The sequence below is a fragment of the Chroicocephalus ridibundus genome, chromosome 1 (genome assembly GCF_963924245.1).
Source record: "Chroicocephalus ridibundus chromosome 1, bChrRid1.1, whole genome shotgun sequence".
Taxonomy (NCBI): Eukaryota; Metazoa; Chordata; class Aves; order Charadriiformes; family Laridae; genus Chroicocephalus; species Chroicocephalus ridibundus.
This window is the reverse complement of record NC_086284.1, coordinates 140,710,312-140,737,578: the sequence shown is the minus strand read 5'-3', so window position 1 is coordinate 140,737,578 and position 27,267 is coordinate 140,710,312. Positions and strand designations below refer to the sequence as shown.

Here is a 27,267-nt window from a genome sequence, read left to right as displayed (position 1 = left end):
TAGATGCAAATCTAGATACCCACTTGGGGTATCTCAGTTCTGGAGCGCTTACCTTGAGGGTCTCTGAGTTTGGCTTTCCTGAGAAAATGCTACATTCCCATAATTTTGTGGCAGCTGCAGTGCTGAGCACATCAAAGCCAATGAAAGGGAGCTAAAAGGAATCTAAAGGGTGGCAGTGTTACCCAAAATGATGACCCACATTCAGGGGTCAATTAAAAATCCAAGGAACTGTTTGGCTTGTTGAAGCTGCTCTACTGTACCGTATATTGATAGGTGCCTGTTAGGACCAGGCTCCAGGGAGACAATGTCCCTCCAGCTTCTGCAGTAGGATGGGATCCCAGAATCAGGTGTCCTCCTGTGCTAAAGTCAGCAACAGTTTTTCCCATGTATCTATAAAGGGGGTTTTGTGCATCTTGGAATTAGTGACCAATATGACCAATATTACTGACTGATGGGGCCAGGCTCTTTTCAGTGGTGCCCGGGGACAGGACAAGAGGTAACAGGCACAAACTTGAGCATAGAAAGTTCCACCTAAATATGAGGAGGAACTTCTTTCCTTTGAGGCTGGCAGAGCACTGGCACAGGCTGCCCAGGGAGGTGGTGGAGTCTCCGTCTCTGGAGACATTCAAAACCCGCCTGGACGCGTTCCTGTGCAACCTGCTCTAGGTGACCCTGCTCTGGCAGGGGGGTTGGACTAGATGATCTCCAGAGGTCCCTTCCAACCCTACCATTCTGGGATTCTGTGATACGGCCTGGGGGAGGATGTGGTCATCCTAAACTCTTGAAGCACAGCAACATACCTGAGCTTGGAGATGTGAACACAGTCACCACCTCAAAGAGAAGCTTAGTGGCACCTTTAGGTGGCACTGGTCTTGTGGTGTCGGCTTCAGACCTAGCAGCCGAATAACTCTGCAGGGAGTGTCATGGTACTGCTGTGTGGCTTTCTTGAGTGCTGCTTTGGGGTTCACCTCTTGATCCTCCCTGACATCTCTGGATCTCCCTTGCTGTTCTTCTTCAGCTTTGCAAATTGTGTACCATCTCAAGATGCTGGCCCAGCAAGATCCGCACGGAGGCTGAACGGTGGCAGCTGGCATCGCCTCTTAATATAGCAGTGAGGGGTGTGGCTGCTCAGGCAGTGTGGTGCAGATCAGTTTGGAACAGGCTGTGTGCTAAAAAGAGTTTAGTTGCACATTGCAAAGGCTCATGGGTTTAATACTGAGTCTGAGGTGCAGCATAAGTACACTAAGAGAAACACAGTGACTTTTTAAGGGCTTTCAGGAGCAAGCACAAGCGGTACATAGCAGCCTGGGTGCCTCCTCAGAGACGGACTGCGGTAGGAGGTGGGCAGAACAGGTAGACATGGCCGGATGGGACTGCAGCTCACGTGGAGGCCCCTCAGCTATCTGTAACACTGCTAGCTCAGGTAACGTGAAGACCAGAGCTGTGGCAGCATGAAAAGTCTGCGTGGGCTGGAAAATCGTCCTGCAAATCGTTGCGGAGCTCCACACTGTCTCTGCTGTGCTGCTTGAAGCTTGCTCGTTTAAACCCGGTACAGGATGAGCTCAATTGCAGCAGTGATTGTGATGGAAACATGCCCTGTATCCTCTTATAAACCTTAGAAGCTCTTTCATCCCTCCCAAAAGCTGTTTTTAAAGGATTTCTCAATAGTTAACCATGTGAATGAATAAATCATAATTATGATTCAAATAATCCTGTGAATGAATAATTCATTGGAATAATTGAATCTCAGCAAGAAGCATTTTACTATTACAAAGGTAAACATTGATTCATTTTTTTAAAAGAAAAGGTATATTCTCCAGCAAAGTATTTTTCATCTGGTGGCCATACCCTAATTAGGTATAATATGGAAGAAAAATATGCTTCCTTGTGTGACAGCCATCTTCATATAAATGAAAAGATATGCTTCCTTTGGCAACAGCCATCTTCAATGCTAATGGGTGAGAAAGGGAAAAGGATTAAGCGACACTTAAATCATATTCAACTCCTTCCTGAGGACAGAGCCAAACAAGGCAGCCATAGTCAGCCGGTCAAAATGTCCAGAGCCTGAAGTAACTGAATATTACCAGCTAGTTAGAGAGGATTTGGGAGGAGGGGTAAAGAGGCGAATGTTTTCTTCTAGATCTGTGCTGCTAAGAGATAGTGTAGGCTACACGTATGGCTCGCAGCCAGCGAAGGCATCAGATACTATGATGATAAAAGCCTGCTTAATAATATTTAGCACCGACAAAGGGCTTTCAAGGGAAAGACAGACTTTTGACTCGGGAAGGATGGAAGCAGCCTCACCTGTTAGCCCCATTTTCGGAGGGAGAAAGCACACCGCCATGAGTTTCTCTGCGCTTTCAGAAACAAAGCATGACATGGACGGAGCAAGCCACAGGTTTGAAAAGGCAAAAGAGCTGGTCTGATTGCCTGCAAAATGCAGTTTTGGCTCCCAGGGAAACTAAGTGTTGAGTGTGTGGTGGGAAACAAAAAAATGCGCAAGCTTGCCTGTTTCGTACCTGGGAGAAGGGCTTCCACCCCAAACGAGATGAGAGAAGCTGTATTTACCTGCGTCTTTCCCCAGTTGCACTGTTCACTGTGTGACAGGTTGTCTCCATCTGCGGATGGTCCGATGCCACTCTCGTGCTTGCATCATGGCAATGACCTTTATAAATGGAGGTCCGCGAGCCACGGGCATGGAGGGACTGGCTCAAGGTCAACTACAGCCTGCGGCAGGGACAGGAACGACACCGAGGTCTCACGGGTCCCACGGCTGAGCTGCGAGCGCTGCCCGGAGCCGGCGATGCTTGACAGGAGCATCTGACAGTTTTGACTGAAGGGGCAGGGGCAGGTTTTCACAGTGGAGGGGTGGGGGAAAAGGAGGGCGGGGGGGGCGGTGTGCCAGCCCCTGGGCAAGCTGTTGCGAAGCGCCTGGTCGCAGAGCTGCAGCCCGCAGCGGGATCCCCTCGGGGGTACCCCCCACTCCTCCCCCCACTCCTCCCCCCAAAAAACAAAAGCCAGACGCCCCTGGGCTGGGGCCGCTGCGGCCGCTGCGGCGGGTGGGGGGAGCGAGGAGGGGCGAGCATCGGCCTCCGCGCACGTCCGCGGGTGCGTGCGTGTGTCTCGCTGTGCGGGTGCGGGCATCGGCTGCCGGTGCCTGCGCGCCTCTGTCCTTCGGTGTCCCTGCGTGCCGCTGCTCACGGGTGTGTGTCTCCGCCCGCCTCTGCGTGTGCCTGCGTGTGCCCCTCTCCCTCTGTGTAACCGCGTGTGTGTGTGTGTGCGTGTGCTCGTACACCCCCTCCTCCTCCTCCTCTCTCCCTCCCCCCCCGCAAACTCCCGTGTGTGTGTGCGCGGCGGGGAGGGCAGAGCCGGGCGCGCCGTGCAGCAGCGCGGTGCCCCCACCGCCGGGCAGAGCACGCCGGAGCCGGAGCAGGAGCCGGGGCCGGAGCAGAAGCTGCGCCGCGGCGGGAGCCCCCCCCCCAGGAGCCGCCGGGCGAGCGCGGCCGCACCGAGGCGCAACAGGCGGGGCGACGGCGGGCGGATGGCGGCGGGCGGCGGCGGCCGCTGAAGGCGGAGGGGACGAGGCGGTGTCGGCGGCGGGTGTCGGGGCAGAGCGGGCGGGATGCGGGCGGAGGAGCCGCTGGCGCTGGCGGCCCCGCGGGCGGGCGGCGGCGGCGGCGGCGGCGGTGGCGGCGAGGCGGAGGCGGAGGCGCCGGGCGAGGAGCGGAGCGGCGGCAGCTGCTGCAGCAGCGAGCGGCTGGTGATCAACATCTCGGGGCTGCGCTTCGAGACGCAGCTGCGGACCCTCTCCATCTTCCCCGACACGCTGCTGGGGGACCCCAGCCGCCGGGTGCGCTACTTCGACCCGCTCCGCAACGAGTACTTCTTCGACCGCAACCGGCCCAGCTTCGACGCCATCCTCTACTACTACCAGTCCGGCGGGCGGCTCCGCCGGCCCGTCCATGTGCCCCTCGACATCTTCCTGGAGGAGATCCGCTTCTACCAACTGGGCCAGGAGGCCATCGAGACCTTCCGGGAGGACGAGGGCTTCATTCAAGAGGAGGAGAAGCCCCTGCCCCAGCACCACTTCCAGCGCCAGGTCTGGCTGCTCTTTGAGTACCCCGAGAGCTCCGGGCCGGCCCGGGCCATCGCCATCGTCTCCGTGCTGGTCATCCTCATCTCCATCGTCATCTTCTGCCTCGAGACCCTGCCGGAGTTTCGCCAGGAGCCCAAGGGCGCCCAGCCCGGCTTCGGGGAGGCGGCGCCGCCCGGCGACGAGGCGCTGCTGCTGCCGCCGCCGCCGCCGCCGAGCGGGTCCCCGCCGCCCCTGCGCCCCGCCGCCGGCGCCGGACCCTTCTTCACAGACCCCTTCTTCCTCATAGAGACCCTGTGCATCATCTGGTTCTCCTTTGAACTCCTCGTCCGCTTCTTCGCCTGCCCCAGCAAGCCCGAGTTCTCCCGCAACATCATGAATATCATCGACATCGTGGCCATCATCCCCTACTTCATCACCCTGGGCACCGAGCTGGCCCAGCAACAGCAGCAGAAGCAGCAGCCCGGGAGCAGCAGCAACAATGGGGGCCAGCAGCAAGCCATGTCCCTGGCTATCCTGAGAGTCATTCGCCTGGTCAGAGTCTTCAGGATCTTCAAGCTCTCCAGGCACTCCAAGGGGCTGCAGATCTTGGGGAAGACCCTCCAGGCCAGCATGAGGGAGCTGGGCCTCCTCATCTTCTTCCTTTTCATCGGGGTGATCCTCTTCTCCAGTGCTGTCTACTTTGCAGAGACTGATGACCCCGACTCCCTGTTCACCAGCATCCCCGATGCTTTTTGGTGGGCGGTGGTGTCCATGACCACCGTGGGCTATGGGGACATGTATCCCATGACAATTGGTGGCAAGATTGTGGGTTCCTTGTGTGCCATCGCGGGTGTGCTGACCATTGCCCTCCCTGTCCCTGTCATCGTGTCCAATTTCAACTACTTCTACCACCGAGAGACTGATCACGAAGAGCAGTGCCAGTACACCCATGTCACCTGTGGTCAGCAGCAGTCACCCTTCTCTGAGCCCAAGAAGGGGGACAGTAATCAGTCTCTCAGCAAATCTGAATTCCTGGAAGCAGAAGACCTGGAGTCCATGAAATATTCCAACTTCATTCCTCCCAACAACCAGGGTTATAAAGAGAAGAAAATGCTGACAGAGGTGTGATCAGTTTTGTTATCCTGGGTCCAGACACGGAGCTGCAAGCTGCTGCACAGCCGTCTTCCCACTAGCAGCTGGATCTATTCAGCATTTACATGCCAGACTGTGAATTGTGATACCGTAAACAGAACGATTGTGATAATGGGCTCTTCTGTCCTGATTTGCTGTTTCTCATTACCGTGTGCAGCCAGAAATGTTCTTGCTTTATTCCGTGGAGTGCTAGCTGTCATCCCCCACTCCCTCGTGAATTTCTTTCTCTGTTTTCGAAGACTGCTTTAATCCAATATTTGCTCTGAAACCTAGCCTTTCTACTCCACTAGCAGAGAAGCCCTTGCCGCTACTTCAAGCCGAAGGATTCGGCAGGGAGTAAACAGTTAAAGGGGCTACAAACATCTGGCTCAAGCTGTGCCCTTAGTTCCTGTGCCAGCGCAGTGCCCTTGGCTGTGGGATCAGTCACGCCTGCCATGCCATTGCCTTTGAATAATGGAAACGCTGTAGCCAGCATCACAGCGAGGTCTGCAGCTGTAGGGGAAAGTCAGCAAGCAGATGCCTTCCTTCTTTGCAACCCTTGGCGTGCTAAAGATCCTCTTGGTTTGTGTTTCAAAAAAAGGTGCATAGATCTAAAAGCTCTTCGTTACTTGTGACTGTACACCATTTACCGAAAGCGGGCTTAAAGAAATCAACAGGCTTGATGGAGATTCTGTTTTGAGCTTATTTCAGCCTTATTTATGCCAGTGCCCTGATGTTAATTAGCTTTTATAGTACCAACTTAATCTTCATAGTGGTAAGTGCCTTCTGATGCAAGGCACATTTGAGTAAATTCGTTTGTTATCTCCGCAGTTTATCTCCACACAATAGCGTTTAATGAGATGTGCTTTATGCTTCAGATATCCAGTTCTGTATTCAGGCATGTGAGAACAATTGACTCCACTGCGCTTTTATTGAAGCATTTGTATAGCTGAGGGAAGTTTGCGTGTTGGTATTTTGTTGACATTGCTGAACGCCCCCCTCCCCCCAGACAGCTGCACCTGTGCTGTCTGAAGATTGCCCTGATTTAGCAGGTCACAGGAATAAGTCGCCCCAGGGTAAGTGTGTCAACATTTGAGATTGAGATTGGCACAGATACAAACTTCCCGAAGCCATCTGCACAAACCCAACAGCACACCCCAGACCTTTAAAATAAGGGGAGAAACAGCTAGCCTTGGAGAGATGCTTCTGCTGTATTACTGATCTAGCCAGTTCTTGGTATTTCATGGATAGAAGGCACAGCAACGTCTTTTGTATGCACTAGGTTTTGTGAGAGCATCTTAACGCTGGGCAAAATGCATAGCTTGGCCTGCAGTGCTGGGTTTGCCAAGGGACCAGAGATTTGCATCTTAAGATGCACATTTTGCTTCCCAGATATTTTCATTTTTTTTTTAATCAATCAGCTCTGCCTTACACCTAACTTTAAAATATTTCAGATGCTGCCAGTGGGTGAGAAGGGGAAATGGATGCTTTCAGATTCTATTGGCAAATTTTCCTGCAAGGAAATCTCTTTCTTGTTTTAAATCTAAGTGTATATTCTGCATTCACATGTGTGCATGTGTATGAAAGCAAAGGCAGCCATTAATGCCTTGCATCATACTGTATGATATGCATATTAGAATGTACTACATATTGCATGTGACACATGTAATACCAGACATAATACCATGATGCAAAATATATAGAATACATTTTATGTATATGTATATATTATGCTTTTCAACCGTAAGGCTAAGAATGCTAAAGACGCATACTTTAATATAGTCAGAATTGGCTATAAAACTGGTTGTGAGATGGGATCTGTTTGCATCTTCGTTACCCTGCTTGTTTTTTGTCGTCTTGAGATCTGGCTCTGTGCCTAGAGTGCTTTTATTGTGGCCTCTCCTCATCTGGGCCCTGATCATAAGGTAGAAGTTGTTTGTGTAAATCCGAACTGCTGCATTTCTCCAGAGTCCTGTCGTCTTCTCAGAGGTTTTTAATGTACTGGGATCTCCCTCGGGGTCAGCGCACAACCATTATATTAAAACCTCTGTTCTCTCTCTCTCTCTCGCTGAAATCAGTAGCAAAATGCCACTTGTCTCGGTTACTGCCAGTCAGTCTGGGAGACACAAGTGCGATGTGGTGAGGGCTCTATAGCTGAGGGGGGTTTGCCTGAATACATAGGTGCCTGATTCCTCCTTGGGTCGTCGGGACTGGGGCAAATATCGGTGAAGGTCTGGGCCTTGGGAGCCATTCTGCATCCCTTGAAGCATGTAACCAGCCAGTGGATAAGTAATCGTGGTGAGTAAGTGGGACTGAGGAAGGATCAGCACGGCGGCATCTCTGTTGATTTTGTGTAAAAAGTTGTCTTGGTCATTGAGTTCAGTAAAAAGCTGCCGTTCTTAGTTGTGTTTCAGGGCCACTATATTGAAATATTTTCTGTGAGTGCAAGAGTGTGACTCTTCTACAAATTTTGTGTTGCTTATAGCAGACGCACTAGAAAGCAGCAAAAGAATATGCTATTTAAGAGGGATTTTGCAAGGCTGCTGCCGTCTCTCAGCAGAATGCCCATGTTTGGGGTTATTTTATGCCTGAGCGTATCAGCTGATAAAAGTTTCCCCAAAGTAAGATATAAAAAACTCAGGTTAAGCACAAGTTCAGGAGGAGGCATGAGGCACGCTGAGCCTACGTCAGAAAATTCCCGTGCTTGTTTCTTCCCTTGGGCCTGACCCTGTTGGCCCTGCCAGGCAGGAGCCCTCCCCGCTCAGAGCAGGTTGTTCTGCTCCGACCAGCGTGACAGACGGCTAGGCATGGAGACACCGGGGAGGAAAAAAAAAAAAAAAAAAGAAAAAGATGTGAGGCAAATGATACTGGTAGCATAATCCCAACGTGTCTCGCAGAGATGCTCTTGTCAAGAGATTTCTCAGGTGAAATTCAGCAGTGAGTTTCTAGCCGGCGTGTCGCCTGCATGCAGACACGCGCGTGCTGGCGCGTGCACGCGCAGAGCGCTGGTGCGAAGGAACTTTGTGGCAAACAGACACCTTTGTGCGTTTGTCTTTTTTTTTTTGCGATCCACGTTTTCTGGTTCTGAAAAGAAAGTGCAAGTGGAAATGTGCAAAACGGGAATGGGGCGTGCTTCCTGGGTTTTCTGTGTTAGAGCTAAGAGAAATACAAAAAGCCAACAGAAGCTTGGAGATGGTAACCCAGGGACTTTCATTTGGGCATGTAAATCCTTCTCTAAGCATCTCCTGAAAAGCTAGGCAGTGTAAGTCCCAGAGTCATCGATAATACTATAAATTATAGGACTTCTGGAATTTGTCATTTTTGTTAAAGAGCCTTTGGATTTTTTTCAAGTGACTGAAGTCACATAGTGGCACCCGTGCCGTTGACTTTACAGAGGACTCGTGTCGCCAAATCACAGAGATGCTTTCAGAAATCTTACCTCAAGTTCGCAGCTCTTAGCACTCACTCCTGGATGTTCGAAATACAAATCTGTCTGTCTGTCTAGCTTTTTCCTTCTGAAGGCAGAGCACGCATCCTCGTGAAGCAAAGTAGGCACCTCCGGGGACTTGTTTCCATAACAACCTCCCAGACTGTTTCTCTCTACGCCGTGACTTTGGCTACAAGCAAAAGCACTCGTTGAATATTTTCAGTTCTCAGAAACTAGTACCTTATCTTTATAGCTGTTTTCTTTGCTTACTGAAGATGATCCCGTCAACTTACATCAGGTACAACAGTCCTGTCCAGCTCCAGACAGACAGTTACCAGCGTTTGAAAGCAGAGTGTGCAAACCCAGGAGATGGGAAGGGATTTTATCTGTATATCCTTGCACACAGAGAGGTGGGGCGTGTGCGAAGGACAGTCTGAGCACTTCAAGTCAAGGGGCTGAGGGGCAACTGGCCTGTGAATCCATCGTCTGGGTGTGCGGTGGTGAGGAATATGAGCTAAAGCATCACATTAAAAAAAAAAACAGCAACTCTTTCAGCAATCTCACTAGGAAATAGCTTTGCAGTGGAAAAGGCTATTGCTCCTTCCCGAACCCTTGGCTGTTCTGTGACAATGAGTTCCCCAGATAATTTTCCCACAGGATGTTTTGCACCAAAGCAGGACAGGGCAGAAACCATCTTGTTGGAGGTGGGGGTGGAAGGAAAGGAAGAATTTTTACTGAGGACACCATTTTTATACGCAACTCATCAACCACCTAAAAGATTGTAAGCATGAAAGGCGTGAAGAGCTGTTTTGCGATATTTCAAAGTCTACATTACTGGTGGATTCCTGCACTTACCTCCAAGATGAAACGCCTGTTCTGCTCCTGTTTGGAAAATGTTGCAATTTGGGATTTCTGAGCAATTTTCTGTTTTGGCCCTGTTCCTTTTGATCCAGCTTTCACAGATAAAAATTCACTGCTAGAGCAGCTGTGGGGGTGAAGGTGACTGGACTTGATGCTTTCTCCTAGGCCCTTTCGTTCAGCGTACAGAGATGCCTATGGAGATAAAGAAGAATGAGCATAAAGGAAATTCAGGGCAGCAAGAGACAGGCTAAGGACTGAAGTGTCTTCCATACTGTGATGGAAAGAACAGCATCAACCCTAAAAGCAAAGGAACAAACAGCTCCAGCGTCTGCTGCTATAGCAGAAGTAGGTAAGGTTTCTTTTTCATCTGTGAAATTAACGACTAAGAGTTTCTTGCGATTAATGAGGAAGGACTTCCTAATTAAGATTTGCAGCCTAAAGGGAGAATCTGGTTCTAGGTAAAAAAGAAAGATAATTATAAACTACAAAAATATGGTATGAGCCAGATCCTCACCATCTGCTGATTCAAATTGGCAAATCTCCATTTAGTACAACTACCTTGGTTTATATTGGGCTGCAACTTCAATCTTCTGCATCAAGTCAAAGCATGTGAACTATTGGTTAAAATGCTTATTTTTGTTTGTTCTTTTCTTGAGGTCCTGTTTACATCAGGGAAAGATCTGAAGATCACAGCAGGAGTTAACAGCTTTCCCAAAAGCTCTCATCTGACTTGAGTCCAAGTAAGTCTACCAAACTCAGCAAAGTTAAGGTTCTCTTTAAGTTTATATTGACAAAAATAAGAGCAGCAGCATTTTTTTTTTTCCTCAATGGTGGAAATGTGCAGATGAATTTGTAGGGAAGTTTAAGACTAAACGAGATTCTGCCATCAGCTGCAGCCCTCTAAGCACAAGATAGCTCTATTTACGTTGGTGTAACCTAAACTGAGTTCTTCATCTTTGCTCTTTGGAGCTCGCACTCTAGACAAATCCTATTCGGAAGACATTTGTAGCCATATGATCAGCAGGCTCACGGTCAAATCCCTGACTTGCAGTCATCTGCTTTACACATAAAGTTAAGGACGGGAGCAGGTGCTTGCAGGATGAAAAGACTTAATCCTCTGATAAAATGAACAATCGCCAGCGAATGCTGATTGTCCTTAGCTGCCACCAAAGACAGTTGGTGATGAAATAGCCCGACAATTACAAGAAGGAGCTCTTCTTGTGGAGGGTCAGGTCCCACGTAACAGCAAGACCCTAGTCAGGGAGAAAAACCCGAAATAATGTTTTCTGGGGAAGCAGCAGTAAGCTTGATTTCCAGTGTAGCTTGTGTTGTTGGTACATGTCAGTTCTATTTGCCTTGCCTAACTGGCTGGGTTTTCACTTCCTCCAGGGAAGTCTGGAGCTTGTTGGCTGGCACAAGAGCTTGACTATTATAGTGTAGTTTTATACTTTGGGAAACGTAACTGCAATCAGTGTGGGTTTTATTTTCCTAAAGCATAAACATTCATTGATAAACATTCACCACAGGAAATATCCATGTTGTCTGTAGTGCAAATTAAGAGGGGCTGAAGTAATAGATAGAACTTCCCCGTGTAGGACTTCTTCTTAGTGGAAGAAAGGAAAGGATTTACAGGAGGGAAAGTGCTCATCAACTTCCGTGGTCACCCTAAAATACTGAAGCCGTGTTGCCTATTCATTAGAGACAAGACTCATAGGAGAGCTCTGTCTTCATACAAAGTATCATTGAAAGTTCAGTAAGTCCTTCTTTGGCTTCACTTTCACTAAATGAATATAAAAGTATTTACTCGGTGTAAAGTTTTGGAAGACCATTAGTCAAAAAGTTCTATAAATCACAAATGTTACCAATTTAATTACCAAATTTACCAATGAAATTACCATATTTAATTGGTGTTGTAGGCATTGTTGGTTTGAAGAAAACTGGGGTCTGGATTCTGCTCTCTACCTGAGGTTAGGTAAATGGTGTGACTCCTAATTTAAGTAACTGTGAGAGAAGAATCAGGCCCAAAGAGGAGGGCTGCAAATGCAGATGTCTAGAACAGATCTCTTTAGGTGTTGCAGATACACATTGGTCCCTTCCCCTAAAAGGTTGTATACAGTTTTACACCAACAGAAGATTTAGCTTTCAGAGTACATGTTGGTTTATTCTCTTACATTCTCTGGAGAGAAATTAAATGGTATTTTACAAGAAAACTGGAACATTACTGTCTCTTCTTGCTGCTTGTTGATGCATCTGTTGTTTTCAATTAGCTTGATGGCATCCATTTTCAGGAAGCAGATGCTGCCCTCTTTTACACTGGTGCAATTCTGGAATAACTCCACTGACGTCAGTGAAGTGACTCCAAATTTATCCCCGGTGAAAGCAGAATTGGACCACAGTCTTTTTGTTTGCTTATCTGCTACGGTGCTCTCCGGAAGGTGCACCATTACCGTACCATAAGGGGAAGGCGAGCGCCTGTCTGCTGTGCCATGCTCAGCTCTTCTGTGTCCTTGACATCACACCCATGTGCCCGGCTGGAGCAGAAGTCAGGCTGGTGTGGGGCGTGCGTGGTCACCAGATTCCCCATGTTGGATGGAGCAGTTGCTGGTCCTAGATTCTTGACTGCTCTCCCATTCCAATTTCCACCAGCTTCCTCTTGCTTGGATATGTCTTCCAAGGAGACAGAGCTTTTTAAGCTGAAGAAGTGTGATTGCAAGTCTTAAGTAATAAAATAACAGAAGGGTAGCAGAGGTAGATGTGGAGACAAACTCTACCCCTCCTACAGTTTTTTTGCTCTTATGGCTGTGTGAAAATTGTTGCAGCCCTGGTAGGTTGACTATACATCTGCTGGCTTCACAGTCTCCATTTTCAGGGAATACTAAGTTTAAAAAAAATGGGCTACTTTTTTGCTGCACTAACTCTGCTGATCCCAGTCATGCCTTCCCTGAAACGGGACAAAAAGCTTCGTATAAAAGCCATTAGCATGCTGTATGGAAAAATACCACTTGAGATGGGGCAGATAAGGGTGAATAGAAGAATCAGAGTTAGTAAAGAACACAGTAAATAAGCAGTTTGAGACAGGAGGGAGATTCTTAAAGGAGTTCCTCCAGGATTAGTCCTGGGTTGTTTAAAATATTAGCAGTAGAGCTGAGACTGTGAAATTTAGCAATGAAGCAACCTAAGCACCATCATCAAGACTGTGGATTAGGACACAGAACTAGATGACTGAATACTTGACGTAAAGAAACTGAAAGGTATTAAATAGCACGGAAGTTAAAGTCTTGGTAGAGATTTTGGTGGCAAGCTTATCCATTGGGAAGGACAGACAAAAAGAACGATTGGAGGTGCTAAGATCAGCCAGAGTATCAGTGTCACTTAGTGAGCCATCAGAGTAATGCAGCCATAAAAATTGCAGGTGCAAGCCTTTGAAAGTCTCAGAAGAAGCACGTTCAGTACCACCCGGGAAATGTTATTTCCATAAAGCCTCATCTGGAATGCTGTGGTATTTTTGGTGACCTAAATTTTGTCAGGAAGGATGCACGGAAGAACAGCAAGAATGATCAGGTGAATGGAAACTGCTTTGCAAGAGGAAGCTGGAAGAGCCTGACTTTTCTAGGCCAGCAAAAGACTGACAAGACCTATAGTTACAAAAATAATGGGGGCAGAATAGCCAAAAGAGGTAAGAGCTATTTAAGCTATTTAAAAGGCAATGTTGGTGTTTGAACAATAGAGCATACGCTGGCTATGAATAAATTTACCCTGGAAAGAAGGTGGTGATTTCTAATATAACAGACAAAGAAGGAGAAATGAAAGCTCATTCCAGGCTGAATAGGAGAAGTGAGGGCAAAAATCAAATATTTTTTTTCAGGTGGACTTTGTTAAATTTATGAAAGGGATAGTATGGAAGTAGTTACATGCAATGGAAATAGCCTAAGTTCAGTGACTTTGTCTACTAGAATGCTCTCCTGTACCTGGGATGTATTTGAGATGCCAAGTAGATGAAAAATTGTAAGATCTTCCCTCGTTTCTTGTGTCCTCCATCTCATTTGCCACACCGCACCCATGTTTTTTCTCTATGGGACTGAGGGAAGAGAAAGCAGTCCTACGAGTGGGGTAAGATGGGGCAGGGCATACCACATCACTCTGGGAGCTAGTCTGAAGACAGAGGCAAAGTTCATTCCCTTTAAAAAGAACACCAATCTCTGTTCACTGCTTTTCTTCTCGGCCTGGAACCTCTGCCGACCTTGTCTGGCCCTTTCTCCCCTCTCCAGAGCTCTGCAGCTCTACACTGACCTTCCTCCTTCCTGGTGTCTGTGGTAATTCCTCACTACTGTGAGCTCCCTGGAATCATCGGAACAATGCACTGCACCGGATTCTGAGAAAAGCCTTGAGCCAGCTCTGCTGCAGCTCAGCCAGGTTATCTGATTTGCATGCAGAAATCAACAGCCTGAAGATGTTAGCAGAATAATTTCCTATTCCAGGCACTGTTCTGATGGAGACAGAATAAAGCTTCACATTTCCTTTCTTACCTCTTTCAGTTCATTTCATTCTGTGGAAAAGTCACAAACCATCCCCTTCTGCTCATCAGATAGAATAGACATTGGCCAAGATGGGACCTTCATCCATCCAGCCAGCTCGATGTCACAAAAGCTCCAAGAAGAATCTGTCCTTATACTTTGTCCTTGAGCCTTCTAGCCTGTTGCTGCTCTTTGTTCACTTCTCTAAGGAAACCATTATCTTGCGATTTGTGTCTATATTTTGGCTAGCTAGTTCTGCTTTTTAACTTTGAAATAGCTCTGCTTTTTCTCCTTTAAGGAGAAAGAAAGAAAAAGCAAAGCAAAGAAAATTTTATGAATAGCCATGTACATTATGAAAGCATATGAATGTAGACACCGCTTGAGCTTTATCAGTGAAGTTAGCAAGATGGTGCACACAAATCCAGCTGCCCATAAGATGTCTTGAGGGCTTGTCCCAAGTGCTTGACATCAGTTCTTGAGTTATGGCAGTAAGCCAAACTAAAAAAGGAATTGTAACAACTACAGAGTGAGCCCATGAATTTCGTCTGAACCACGAAAACTGTGTCACATCTGTTTCTAAGCTCAGTTCACTTTGAAATTGATGGAAGAAACCACCACCACCAGCATATGTTTATGTGCTTCTTAATTTACTGTTGTTATATCACGTGCAGTGCCGTTGTGTACAGAGCATTGGTCTTGAGGCGTGTAACGTATTAATGGTGAAGATCCTACTGCAGCAATCACCACACAAACACAGAGCAAAAAGCTGGTCAAAGGGCTTACATGGTTAAAATTGTATATACCTCTTTTGAGCCTGAAGAACTTTCCAATGGTGAGGAGGCATCATTGCATTTTGATTTTATAGTAGGGACAGAATAAGACACAGTTAGCAGTGTCCACAGTTAGCGGAGAGTGGTGGGAAAGCAAGAGTCTAAAGAAGGAGTGCAGGAGTTTCATTTCAGCTCATTTTGGTACTCTTTAGAATGTGCACGTTTGGAAAATTTTGTAATTTGTGTGATCATTTTCTTAATGTTCTAGGAGAGTTTATTTTTTAAAAAAAATTTTTCCAAGCAAGGTAGTGGTAGCCATTAGTTGTTCCTGATTGCTAGCAGTGTGGCTCCAGTGTCAGCTCCAGTACTTCCTTGAATTCAGTTAGGTGATACTCAGATGCTCCAAAAGAGATGAAATGACAGACTAAACGGTATGGATACTACAGCATGTATTAGTAGTGACAGATGGGATGCCGAGGAAAGCCAGTTGTTCTTTTCTGCAACTGGAAAACCTGCATAGATTAAAAAAAAAAAAAGTTGTTTAATAAGTCCAGACTGCTTTTACAATGCAGTCTGACTTACTAGAACACGTCATTATGAATTCTGAGCTCCCCTGTTCCCACTCAGCGGGTAATCTTGTAGGATCTCTTTACTCATAGATTTTGTAATAGGAAAAAAAACAAACAAACAAAACCCCCCAAAATGATTACTGACCATTTTCTGGGGGTATTGGGAAGAACGGAAGTAGAAGGTGCTATCTGCAGTGTGCTGTAGCTCACCTCCTTATTTAACTTTGTTGGTTGGCTCTTTAAAAAATACTGCGCAGATTTGCGAACTGCCATTAACACTTAGCTAAGTGGATTTCAGAGCAGATGAGTAGTGAGCTCTTCTTTGTGTAGTAACCATTAATCAACATTTCCATAGAAGATGTCTGAATACATATTGATCAAGCCAGCTGCAGCTGTGATATAGCGGTGGTGGGTTTTGGAGACTGATGCAGCTTTCCTCTCCATCCTCCAGTCATGTAACCTATGTAGCAGAAAAAACAGCCACTGGTACTTCTGGCCCTTCTGCTGGTGCTTCTGCTTATTAGTAAGATGCATCACAGGGCTGTGTAAGGTTTTTCATTAGTTAAGCCACCACTTAACAAGGAAAGTCTTGTAATTAAATATTGGACTTGGAGTCAAGGGGACAGTCCCCAGTACTGTCACGTGGCCGTTGGATGTCCCACAGATCTCACTGCCACGGCAATAAAATGTGACAGTATTATGCCTTTTAGTTGCTCCTTTTCCCTAAACCACTTACACAGGGAGATCTTTTTGAGTACGCCTCATCCCTTACTTAATACCTATATAATGTCAGGCACAGCTGGGGACCCTTACTCCCTAAGGACACCGTGTTGTATTACTGTCGTAACAGTAGTAACTAACATGCGGGCCGCAAGGATCAAACACACACAGAAAAACATTTGGCCCTGTGCATGAGGCTCATGGAATACCCAAACGCTAACAAGTCCTGCTGTCACCTAGCTCTGTGTTGGCTTTGGGCCAATGCTCTGGCCACGCCGATCTGATTTCTGTTTTCTAGTCTCAGACACAAAATATTCAGTGCGACCCCCTTATTCGTGACTCTCTGTTCCCTTGCTGGCTGCCTTATAATTAAAGGCGTGCAAAATATTTCTATCTGACAAAGCCCAGAGCTGACTTACTGCAAGGTAAATTGAAAGCCCGTTGAATGCGCCATGGAGATAAGAGGCTGCCATCAACTTTTCACAGCTAGTCCAAAAGAAGTAAATTTATGCAGGTTTTTCTCTTTTCACCCCTTGAATTGATATCAGGGACCAAGGTATTAAAGCAGCAGAAGAAAATATGCTGGAGATGGGAGGAGTTCACCATCTTTTTCATAGATTTATGTTAGTTCTCTAAGCACGAAGGTAATTTGGATGGCAGCACATCACTGGTACTGAGCAGTCAAATCTGCACTTTGAATCTGGCAAGATCATTGTTTTACAGATTTTCACTGGCATTCTTAAGAACTAATCCTCCTAAATGCTTTGCTAGTTTTTAGTCCATTATGGGCTTTCAGAGGAATATGAGGATACACAGAATAGCAATTATGGCTCCTTATGGTTTGTGTTTAGTCATATATTGGTGATTCAGAAGCAAGCATATGCAGAAAGGGCCAGATGAATCCTCTTGCAAATTCCTTCCTGTCCTATAGTCTATTTAGGTGCCTGAGTCACTTACATTTTTGGAGAGGGCTCATTGCCATGTCTTTGTGCCCACCAATGTGCATGAAGAGTTTTCTTGATGGCCAAAATACTACAAAAACCCCTACTGATGCAGAGAGCTGGTTTCGGGCAAGTGGAGCCAAATTCTCAGCTGGTATTCATACATCAGCACATTTTTCTTCTGATGCCAACTAGTCAGGGTGGTAACGGGGTGTTTTAGAAGTCTTTAGTTTTTCAGCTGGTCAATTTTCCATATGGTTAGGAAATGAGACCTGTTATCTTGAAAAGTCAGTGTCTTGAAGCATAGCTGAAGTTCCCATTTGAACGTGTTTGAGTTTTGACTGTCAGATCTGCCCCAGCACCATACCAGTCTGTGAACAGACTGATGCTCATAGGGACATTCTGGTCTGGATCTGGTCTGTATCTGACATTTCATTTTTCCCGTGCCTCAATTTCCACAACTCTAGAAGGGAAATAAAGTCTTACTCTCCTCAGCATGCAGTTGGGTGCTTGTCAGTGATAAGGATCTATAGGAACAATCAATGTACTCATTGGTAAACTCATTTTTCTCCAGATAATGCAAATGACCCTTTTTCCTCTAGGGCATCACCAGCAGATGTTGTGAGGCGGGGCTGGGAAGTTGATGGGTTTGCAGCTGGGCAGCTGGTTACTGTGGGACCTTCAGTCAGCTTCTCTGTAAGCCTGTTTCTGATTTCATGTGGTTGTAACTTCCATAAAGGGCATAATTATTTTCACAGTTGGAAACAGGATAAATGGGATGTTGACCCTCTTCACCTGCTTCAGTGACGTTGCCTCTGTTAATATTTCCCCATGCCCCTACACCTCTTTCCATGTTTTCCATCAATAATCATAAACCTGACTACTGGGTCTTCAGGTTACCATAGTGGGAGTATAAATACTTAACTAATCAGACAGGCACTTAGATGGTACTATAAATCTCACTCCCAGAACTTCGGTAGAAGGTAGCATTTTAAAAAAAAAAAAAAAAAAAAAAAGCTTGTTAAAGCCTGAACACACCATGGCCATTGGGAATTTTTTCTAGTGATTTTAGTGAAACGGAGTTGGACTGATAGCAAGCACATTTGAAAGTCCCGCCTCTTGGTCTAAGCTGGATTAGTGCTTGGCAGTGAAACGGCGACAGGAGTAAAGGATCCTTTGACCCAAGTCACCCACTTTTTAGGGACTGGTGAGCCGTAAATGAACTTGCTGCTTGTATTTACATTGCTGGTTTTGATCATGCCCCTCGTCTCCAGGTAATTGTTGCTCTGGTGATCCCTTGAGCATATGAGCTGCACCACGCCACCCCCCTTCACACCTCCACGTGTGGAGCCCACCCAAGCAATGCCTTCCCTGACGGTGCTTTCTTTTAGCTCCATGACTTCATCGAAGCGTGGTGACTTTCCTATAAATGAACACGATTGCTTTCAGTTTATTGATGTTTTACCATGCTCAGCTGCGAAGGCAAAATTAAATACTGCTGTGAGAGTGGGGCCAGAGTTACGCCTTGGGGAGGAGCAGAGAGAGAGGGAAAGGAGAGCTGAGCCGGAGGGGCCCTGGAGACCCTTGGGAGGAGGGGAGAGGTGCAGAGTGGAGATGACTATTACCACCGCCACAACCATGCCAGCAGTTGCCTTGTCCCCAGGCCCCTTTCCACACTTCTCACCAGCAGCCGCAATCCTGGCTTCCCAGGGCTCAGGTATAAGCAGAGCAGGCGGCAGGACCGTGGCTGTTTTGCTGTCCCCAGCAGCCTGTTGTCCTTAGCAACTGTTGTCTTTGCCTCTGCTGTACATCCAGCTCTAATATTTTGTTGTGTTTTTTTGTGCTGGTTCCCTGGGTATATCTATACTGAAAAAAACCCCAAACCAACATTTAAAACAGCAATGAAGATAAAACAGATAAGGCTTTAACAAGGGCTAGCAACTGCAGTTAAAGCTGTTAAGGAAGGTTAGACTGAAGTTGAGTAAAACTCAAGTTACTTCATCTTCTCAGCAGCTTTAAGCTGAAATAATTGACCTTGGTGATCCTTTTCAAAAGTTTTAATAAGGACAAGGATATCTTGTTGAATTTTAATTTAAAGTCACTGACTCTGCAGTTCTCCCAGAATATTTTTCTTGAAGGCATGCTTTGTGAGTCTAGGGAAAATTCTAAATCCCGTGTCATAGGATCCTTAAACACTGATAAGAAGGCTTTGAAATCTGATGCACATTCCAAATTTTACCGTCTGTGGTTTGGCTCCATCTTTGACCCATAAGTGGGAGAGGGTCGTGAAACCGTGTGGATGCTGTATCAGTTGAGCTGGAGCACAAGCCAGGTGTCTTCACGCATGTGCATGCAAAGGCTTGAGCCCCCTTCCAGTCCGTGCTGGGTGGCTGTAGGCTAAACAAACTCCAAGCTTTTGCAGTGATCTTAAGTAGAATGCAAATGATGTGGTAATTAGGAAGACTGTTAACTGAATTTAGTTTCGTGCGGTACTTTGAACGTGTAAAGCACGTTGGAAGCAATAGGCGTTATTAATTAGTCTCAGGCTTACCAAATAGAATTTCTCAGCAGCAAAAAGAAGCAGTTGTTCTGGAGGTTGCTGCGTAGGTACTAGGATAGCCCTTTTTGGGGTTAAGCTTACTGTTGTTTATTCAAGCAAAATGCCCACAGAAAGCAGATGGTGATCTTTCTGAGCAAAGACACAGAGGATCAGCTGGTGTGCTGGCACGGGAGAGCCTGTAGAATTATGCTGAAGTCTGTAATGCCTGAAAATTCAAAGGAAAAAACTTGTGACGGGGAAAAGTCTGCCTTAGACTGGCTGTTGCTGTCGGGAAACGCCACCAAAAGCCGCTGACGGGTTTGTGGGGTGGCACAGTGCCATCCTGTGGGCTATGGAGGTATTTGACGAGGCGACGCTGGGATGCGCGACCCGCGCTGCGGTGGAGTGTTGGCAGCTTGTGGCAGAGGCGAGTTTGGCCACCAAGGCTCCATTTGCATGAAGAAGAGTGGCCTGCCTCGGCGTTTAAAGTATTTAAGCCGTTTCCTTTGCTGCTGGAGAGCTGTGCTGGGCTGTGCCATGAAGCCTCCACAATGTTCATGAAGCCCTACACCCTGGCTGCGCAGAAGCAGGACTCACAGGGCAGAAACCTCCCCTGATAGCAGAGATACAGCCTCCCCCTTTTTTTTTTTATTTATTTTTAGCTGAGCACAGGCTGGCTTTTTCACGACATGAGAGAGAGCGCAGCTTCTTTTTGTGCAGTGAGCAGGACCCCCGCACTGCTGCGAGAGCCCCCTGGACACCAGGCAACAGAAGAGGCTGGTTTAGGGGTGCAGCAGGATGTTCTTGCTGCTGAAGCTTCGTAGGATAGGAATTATTGTCATAGGATTAATGATGCAGAGGAGGAGGTATGGCTCCAGAGCACTCCTTGGAGCAGGGCATGAGACCTCCTGCTCTTTGCTCCTTCCTTCTTTCCTGGGAGAGAGTTTTTCCACCAGCAACCTGGCAGATCTGCCTTGTTTTGTCATTCTGCCAGTGGATCTTGAAATCGTAACACTTTGCGAAGAGCATATAAACAGGCAGCTCTGGGAGCATCTGGTGGCCAAATTGCTAATGCCTGGAGCTTTGGAGCAATCTTTGGAGGCAGCTGTGGTAGAGAAGAGCACAGAAACAAGGTGTCTGGTATCCTGGATGAGTGCCCTCACCCCTGAGCTGTTTTATAACCCTCACTGCCTCTCCCCTGTCTGGTGTGACGGGAGAGAAAGTGGCGGGTTTTTTTCTGGATGCCCGTACAAGACCTGCATTTCTGAAATTCAGTCCCTTTGGAGTGTCAAGCTGAGCATCCAACATCACTGGCCACTTTGGAAATTCCGGGTTTAGTTTTGTACTTCATATTAAATTAGTATTTAAAAGTAGATAAGCAATAGCTAAGTAATGAATAAGTCATAGGCTGACAAGGAGTACTTTAATTTATCTTCTGTTTCCACAGTTGCCTTACTTCATGTCAGTTCCTTTTAGATACTTTATTACTTCTACATTTATAGAATTATAGGCATAGAAAAATCCTCTTCAGTCCCTCTGCATTCTTCTGGCCCAGTCAAAATCTTACTGACACTTTCTCTGTGTGAGTGATAGCGATCATTATTTAAATGATGCTTTCAAACACCATTATATACTTGGATCTGGCCCCTGGTGTCATATCAGTCCTTCACTGCTGTATTATACTAGATAATCCCTTGCTTATTTGAAAGATTTAAAAGGACAGTTTTGCTGTCATTTGGCCATTCTCTTTGGGATTTCCACAATATTTCCAATGTTAAATGATTATGTCACATCTCTTTTTGTTTACTGGGACCATTTCTATCGCTAGTGATGTTGTTTTGCATAATCCTCCCTTGGACAGGCAGATGACATTACATACCTTAACCATGCAATACTTCCAGTGCAAGAAGTGTTGTTTGCTGCTAAGGAGCCTTTCTAAATAAATTCGCAAATGATGAAGGAGCACGGATTTTCTCCCTGTAGATCAGGAAACAAGCTATAAGGAAGTATATTTCACAATTTCTAAGCATTTATTGGATTATTAGTGTACACAATGGATAAAAGGAGGTCCTAGGTGTCAACTATTGAATGTGTAGACTCTCAACTTCTACTCTTTTTCAGTGGAGCATCTCTACAGCCTTTGGGGAGGATCCACATCAGGTACATCAGTATAAAACTAAGAGTAGAATCAGACCAACAAACCCCACTGTGATTGTTCACTGTGCAGGAAAATACAGAAATTTGTTACAGGTTCAGTTAATGCAGCTGTTGCAGATGTCTGTCTCTGCCTGTGAATTGTTTGATGGAGTCTCTGACTTAGTAAACTCCAGGCAATCACTACTATCCAGTTGTTGTTGCTCTGAATTTTTGGAAAACTATGAGCTAGATTTCGTGTCTCTCTACTGGCTTTCTAACTCTCTGTAATCCTTGTATTGAAAACTTCTGTATCCAACATACAAATCTGCAGGAAAAAGCTTACACAAGAGAAAACTCTGTGAGGGAATTTTGCTTTGAAGATCAGCACAGATTTAGCGTGCAAATCAGAGATTTCTCACAATTTTGGTGAACTCAAAGCAAGTGGGTTGTACATTTTATTGGTAGAGCTGGCTTTTTCTTAGAAAAGTTTTTGAAGGGCAAATGCATTTCATGAATTCTCACTTGTAATATTTTACATCTCTCTCTCTATATCTATAGTCATTGCGTATATATGTAGCTTCTGTGTGAGTGTGAATTTATATTTATATTTATATTTATATAATTATTTACATGATTATTTATATGATTATTTATATTGTTTATGTTTATGTACATATACATACACATACACATATACATAACATATAGATATTTATACATTTTATGTACCACTGCCATTTTCTCCTTTCTGAATCTAAATAGAGCTCTTGACAAATCTTGTTCACTTTGTAGGCTTCTCCTGTCTCTGATGTTTCTCCCACTTGTTTCTTTCTCCTTCTGTGGCCTTTGGCAATCTTGCAACCAACTTTCTGGCCCAGAGCTTTCTCACTGGTACACTCTTTTTATAGCCTGGTCTTGCTCTTCTTTTTCTGGCTACTTGAATCATTGTGGAGCAGTAGCAGGAGTTGCGGGAGAGAACTAGAAAGTGTATGGTCTTAATAGTGGAATAAGCTGCTTTCACACTCCTGTACTGAGTGGGAAATGGTGGAAAATACTGTGTAAAAACTATAAATGGTGTAAATTCCTTGCAATGCAAGGCTTAAGCTACTCATGGCATTTAGGCAGGTACACGCTTAACTTCTTTACCCTCATGACTACCCCTGTCAACTACTTAGACAAATTAAGTCTGGACCTCAGAGTTTTGTTCGTTTGGAACTCAGTACAAAAATGATTAATTTAATATCACGTCCTAACTATGTATCATAGTGACACGTGAGCCATCCTGTGTAAAATAAAATGCAACAGGCAACCTTTAGGGGTGTGTCAGACTGGCAGAATTGAGACTTTGCACTGTTGGCATGCAGAGGGAAAAGAAATGTAAGTATTGCTTGCATTATGAGAAACTGCTATGTGACTTTTCAGATTGTAACAGACTTTGTCCAATTTAGGAAGGCCCAGGTGCCACATTTACTCCAGTTACTTCTGTCTTCCCTTTCTCTCTTTTTTGTTGTGGAGGACTGCAGATATTTTTAATAACTTATGAATAGGCCTTCCTGTGTCACTGGCACGGACGGACCTAGATGCAGCTAGAATGGACTACATCAAAGTATGACAATGGAGAGGTCTCTGAATGAAGAAAAGTCCTTGCAGGCCCAACACATTTTCTCTTAGTTGCCTCAAAAAATTGTTTCAGGTACGACTGAAGGGAAAGAAAAAAATCTCTCTTGCTCTGATAGACTTTCCTGAGCCTGGCATGCAGGAAGAGGGTTATAAGCCAAATTGTTCATATAGATCTGTCTTAAAAGGGCTTAAGATTAGACACCAAGAAAATGGCTACAGGAATTAACAAAGTCCCAGTTACAGTAAAGAACAGACCTTTGGACTCCGTCCTTGGAACAGCACAGAACTCCAGTGCATCCTAACAAACTTTGCAACCTTCTAATATGCATATTTCATCTCATGCAAGAAGAGATGTGTGTAATTCCTAGCAGCTGTAAGGAAAACTCCCCCATAAATCAAATCCCACCAGGCATGAAGGTAAGCAAGGAAATGTAGCACTTGCCATTGTAGGCAGCTGCAGTTATATTGACAAGTTACCTCAAATACAGTCCCTTCAAACATTCTCATTAAGAAATGAACCCTTAGATTGACATGTCTTAACTGCGATCCACGCAAAATAACACATTTGCCTTGGACATTTTTTTAACACCTAACACTTTTTTTTTTTTCCTTACTAGGCTGGATCCTGGATGCTGCAAGGCTTTCACGTCAGGATGCTGCAAAAGAGGTTGTTGCATCTTCTCACTGTAGTGTTGGTGAAGTTTCCCTGTGTGCAGGGAATACAACATTTATGGACAGGAAACTGGTTTCTTTGCTTTGCCGTTTTCTTGTTGCTGTTTTTTTTAAAGGGGATAACACTCTTAGTTCCAGGAAACTGAAACTAGATGTGAACAGGGGTTGGAGGAGGAGGCAGAGAGAATCCCATACAAGATTCAAATATGTGTAATTTCTGGGGAAACTAAATAAAACAGGATTCCATTGCCAGTGGTGAAATAGCAGCAATTTATGAGCTGTTCATCAAAAGCCCCAGACAAGCACCAAGTCCTGTGGGAAGCTGGAAAAAGACTCCATTGTTGAAACTTATTTTAAACCTTTTTTCAAGTGAAGGATCCAGTCCTGGCAAATGCTTAAGGTTAGCCCTTAGAAGAGCAAATAGCTTTCTCTAGAGAATCGAACAAGTGGCCAGAGTCTGTCCATTTGTCTCTCTGTCTTTTGGCCTTGGATTACTGTGCTATTTAAAACTGTATTTTCTTAACTCAGATAAATGGTAGATGTTTCACATAGCTGTACCAGTAGTAATCATCCTGTTCATAATATCTGATATCTAAGGGATGGGCCTAAACTAGAGGCATTTCTCATTTACCTATGAAGTGTCTTGCTTTAGCATGTGTACAGTCAATTCTTGTTGTGAACATGTGAGTCCATTGCCTGCTCTAAAGGAGGTCGTGACTTAGTTTCAGTGGCTGTAGAGAGTTTCTCTGAAATAGCACTGTTTGTAGTCTTTCATGTGATTTAGAAGGCACAGTAGCCAGCTAGTTCTGAAAATGTAATATAATTGTATGCAGTGTTCCCAGAAAATGCTCTGAAGTCTTCCCCCATTGCACCATTGTGATAAAACCCTGTGTTGCTTTTCAAGCTCCCCAAGTCCATGCTGTGCTGTGCTGAAACTGATGGAAACCCCAATTAGCACTGAAAAGTGAAGGGTAGAGAGGGATGCTCTGGCCTGGAATCCCCTTCCTTTGGCAGCAGCCAAGGTCAGGCGTGCAGCCGAATGTCCACGGCCAAAGGTGGGTCCACCCTGTATGTGTTGTCAGCTCTCTGCATAGGAGAGTGGGAGGGTGGGTAGAAAGAATTGATTCTGGGAGGGGAGAGAGTGGGAGGGTGGGTAGAAAGAATTGATTCTGGGAGGGGAGAGACTGAGAGGAAAAGTGGACTAAAGCATACCCTGAGCAAGACAGTTGTGATTTTCAGAAGGTACTCTGATGGATGCCGGGCGTCCAGCTTCCCTAGGACTCTTTGTCAATAACACCCTCTACATTTTCATGAGCGACTTTTAGCCTGTCTGGCAGTCCTCGCAGTCAATGTGTGAGGGAAAAGTGGCGGAAGGCAGCTCACTCTACTTTGGCAGCGCTCTGCACCTCTAACAGGCCAGGACCACAATACCTCCTCATGGCTGCTGGCTGAGGATCTGATCCTCTGATGACCTGTGTCTTCCTGACTACCTGTGACTGCAACAGGCTTATAGACCTGAGGTGCCAGATCCAAAGATGCTTCTGGAGCAGGTCTGCTCAGTAGTCCTGAGGGTGGCTGTGAGCCTGTAGTTCTTAGGAGGCAACATTTCCTCCACGTTCATATTGCTTGGGTGCAAACAAAACAGAGACCTACTCTATATCTTGGTGCAGGCCGGCTTGCAATGTAGGACTTCTCTGAGGTACTGTGTATCCTGATCTGTGTGGCAAGGCCATGTGGCTGACCAGAGCTGCTATGGACCCTTCTTGCAAGGGCAGTTGTCTTCAGAGTCGAGCAAAGCGCAGGCTGCCTTTAGAAGGGTGTGAATATGCTGCAGAAGTCTATGGGTACCCTTCAGACATATGGCACTCAGGTCAGACACTTTAGACCATACCATGTGCCAGCACAAACAGTAGCAATGTTAGTTACAGGATTGCTTTGCTTTTGCTGTGAAACCTTGCTCTGATGCATTATTTCAAGGAAGACAGTTGGGATTTGCAGGCCAGATCATGTGGTGGGATAAGTAATTCCAGCTCCCTTATTGGAGCTAGACTGATTATTACAAGTCTGGTCCAACATTTATGAGGAACTGTGGATGGTAGGGGTTTTTTCTTTGTTTGTTGCACTGAAAACCTGAAACCTTTCAAATAAAGTACATGAGGTAAACAGAATTTTTAGATGGAGCGTGTCCTTCACGCTGTTTGCTGATTCAGACTTTGAGAGTACAAGTTCTTTGTAGAGAATCCCACACACAGTGGGAGAAGAGATAACTGGGCTTGAAAGTTGACCAAGGAGGTGGGACTCAACTGAGCTTTGAACAGCAATCGCTGTCCTTATTGGTGATGCCATAATATGTGCTTGACTCAAACCCAATGTTGCACAGGCCAGAACCTGATGAAATCGTGTAACTGGGTATTTGTGATTGTTCCTACCAGTGTGATCCACTGTTAAATAGGCTAGACATGAATAAAATCAATATTTTTTAAAGTGTGGTGTGTTTTTTACATCAAAAAGACTGGATGCACTCTTGGACTTTAATATGTTCATATGAAATATTTGATGTGGAATTAGTACAGCTGTACAGCTTTCTTAGGGAAGTTCACATCCACTTGCAGAAGTGCATCTTTTCTCCCTCAGAGGTGATTACTGCAGTGCCGCGCTGAACACCTGCCACAAGGATGGATGTGAAGGTAGCTTGGCACGTCCTCCTCCTAGTGCTGCAGGGGTGGTCCCTCTGCTCTGTGACAGAGCAGCCAAGGCCGCTCGAGCTTACATCAAATTGAAGCGATCTCATGGCTAGAGATCGATCGGTATAGTGCTGGTGAGAGGTGTGTGTGTCTCATCACACCTGTTGCTACTGCCTCTGTCCCTCCCCTTCTCGCTTCATGGCCCTACAGATACCAAAGGATGGATGTGTTTTAAAGGACTTTCTCCTTTTCTATACAGCGTCTGGCTCCATTCCAGACCTTGCCCAAGAAAAGATGTTTTTGAAGGTACACGTGAGGTGCGTGCCTTTTCATCTCCCAGATTCTGGGACTTGTTGGAAACCTAGGCAAAATCGAGCTGACTCAGGCACTTTTCTGAGTGTTGCCACCTCCCAGGAGAGCTAGCTTGCTCCGTCAGGCCCCCTGCATCTGGGAATACTCGATGGTAATCCCCAACTTACTCTTCACATCTTTTGCTTGCTCCTTGACTTGGCAGCCACAGCAGTAAGTCCATGTACCTGTAATTTATCCACCAGGGAGGCATTCTGTCTGCCTTACAATCACACTGAAAGAGGGTGATGAGACAGCAG

The 27,267-nt window shown here is 45.9% G+C and overlaps 1 protein-coding gene across 4 annotated transcripts; it reads left to right on the top strand.

Annotated features, from left to right (window-relative positions):
- Nucleotides 1-3,485: 3,485 nt before the first annotated feature.
- On the top strand, nt 3,486-26,143 carry LOC134525227 (potassium voltage-gated channel subfamily A member 6-like). 4 transcript variants are annotated; one of them, XM_063355883.1, is made up of 5 exons: nt 3,486-9,843; nt 10,151-10,234; nt 12,907-13,170; nt 17,611-17,704; nt 23,921-26,143. In XM_063355883.1, exon 1 carries the CDS (start codon nt 3,623-3,625, stop codon nt 5,201-5,203), a length of 1,581 nt encoding a protein of 526 aa, XP_063211953.1. In that variant the 5' UTR covers nt 3,486-3,622; the 3' UTR covers nt 5,204-9,843; nt 10,151-10,234; nt 12,907-13,170; nt 17,611-17,704; nt 23,921-26,143. The 4 variants fall into 4 exon arrangements, with proteins under 4 accessions (XP_063211953.1, XP_063211964.1, XP_063211946.1 ...); XM_063355894.1 differs by lacking the exon at nt 12,907-13,170; XM_063355876.1 differs by lacking the exon at nt 17,611-17,704.
- The last annotated feature ends 1,124 nt before the right edge of the window (nt 26,144-27,267 follow it).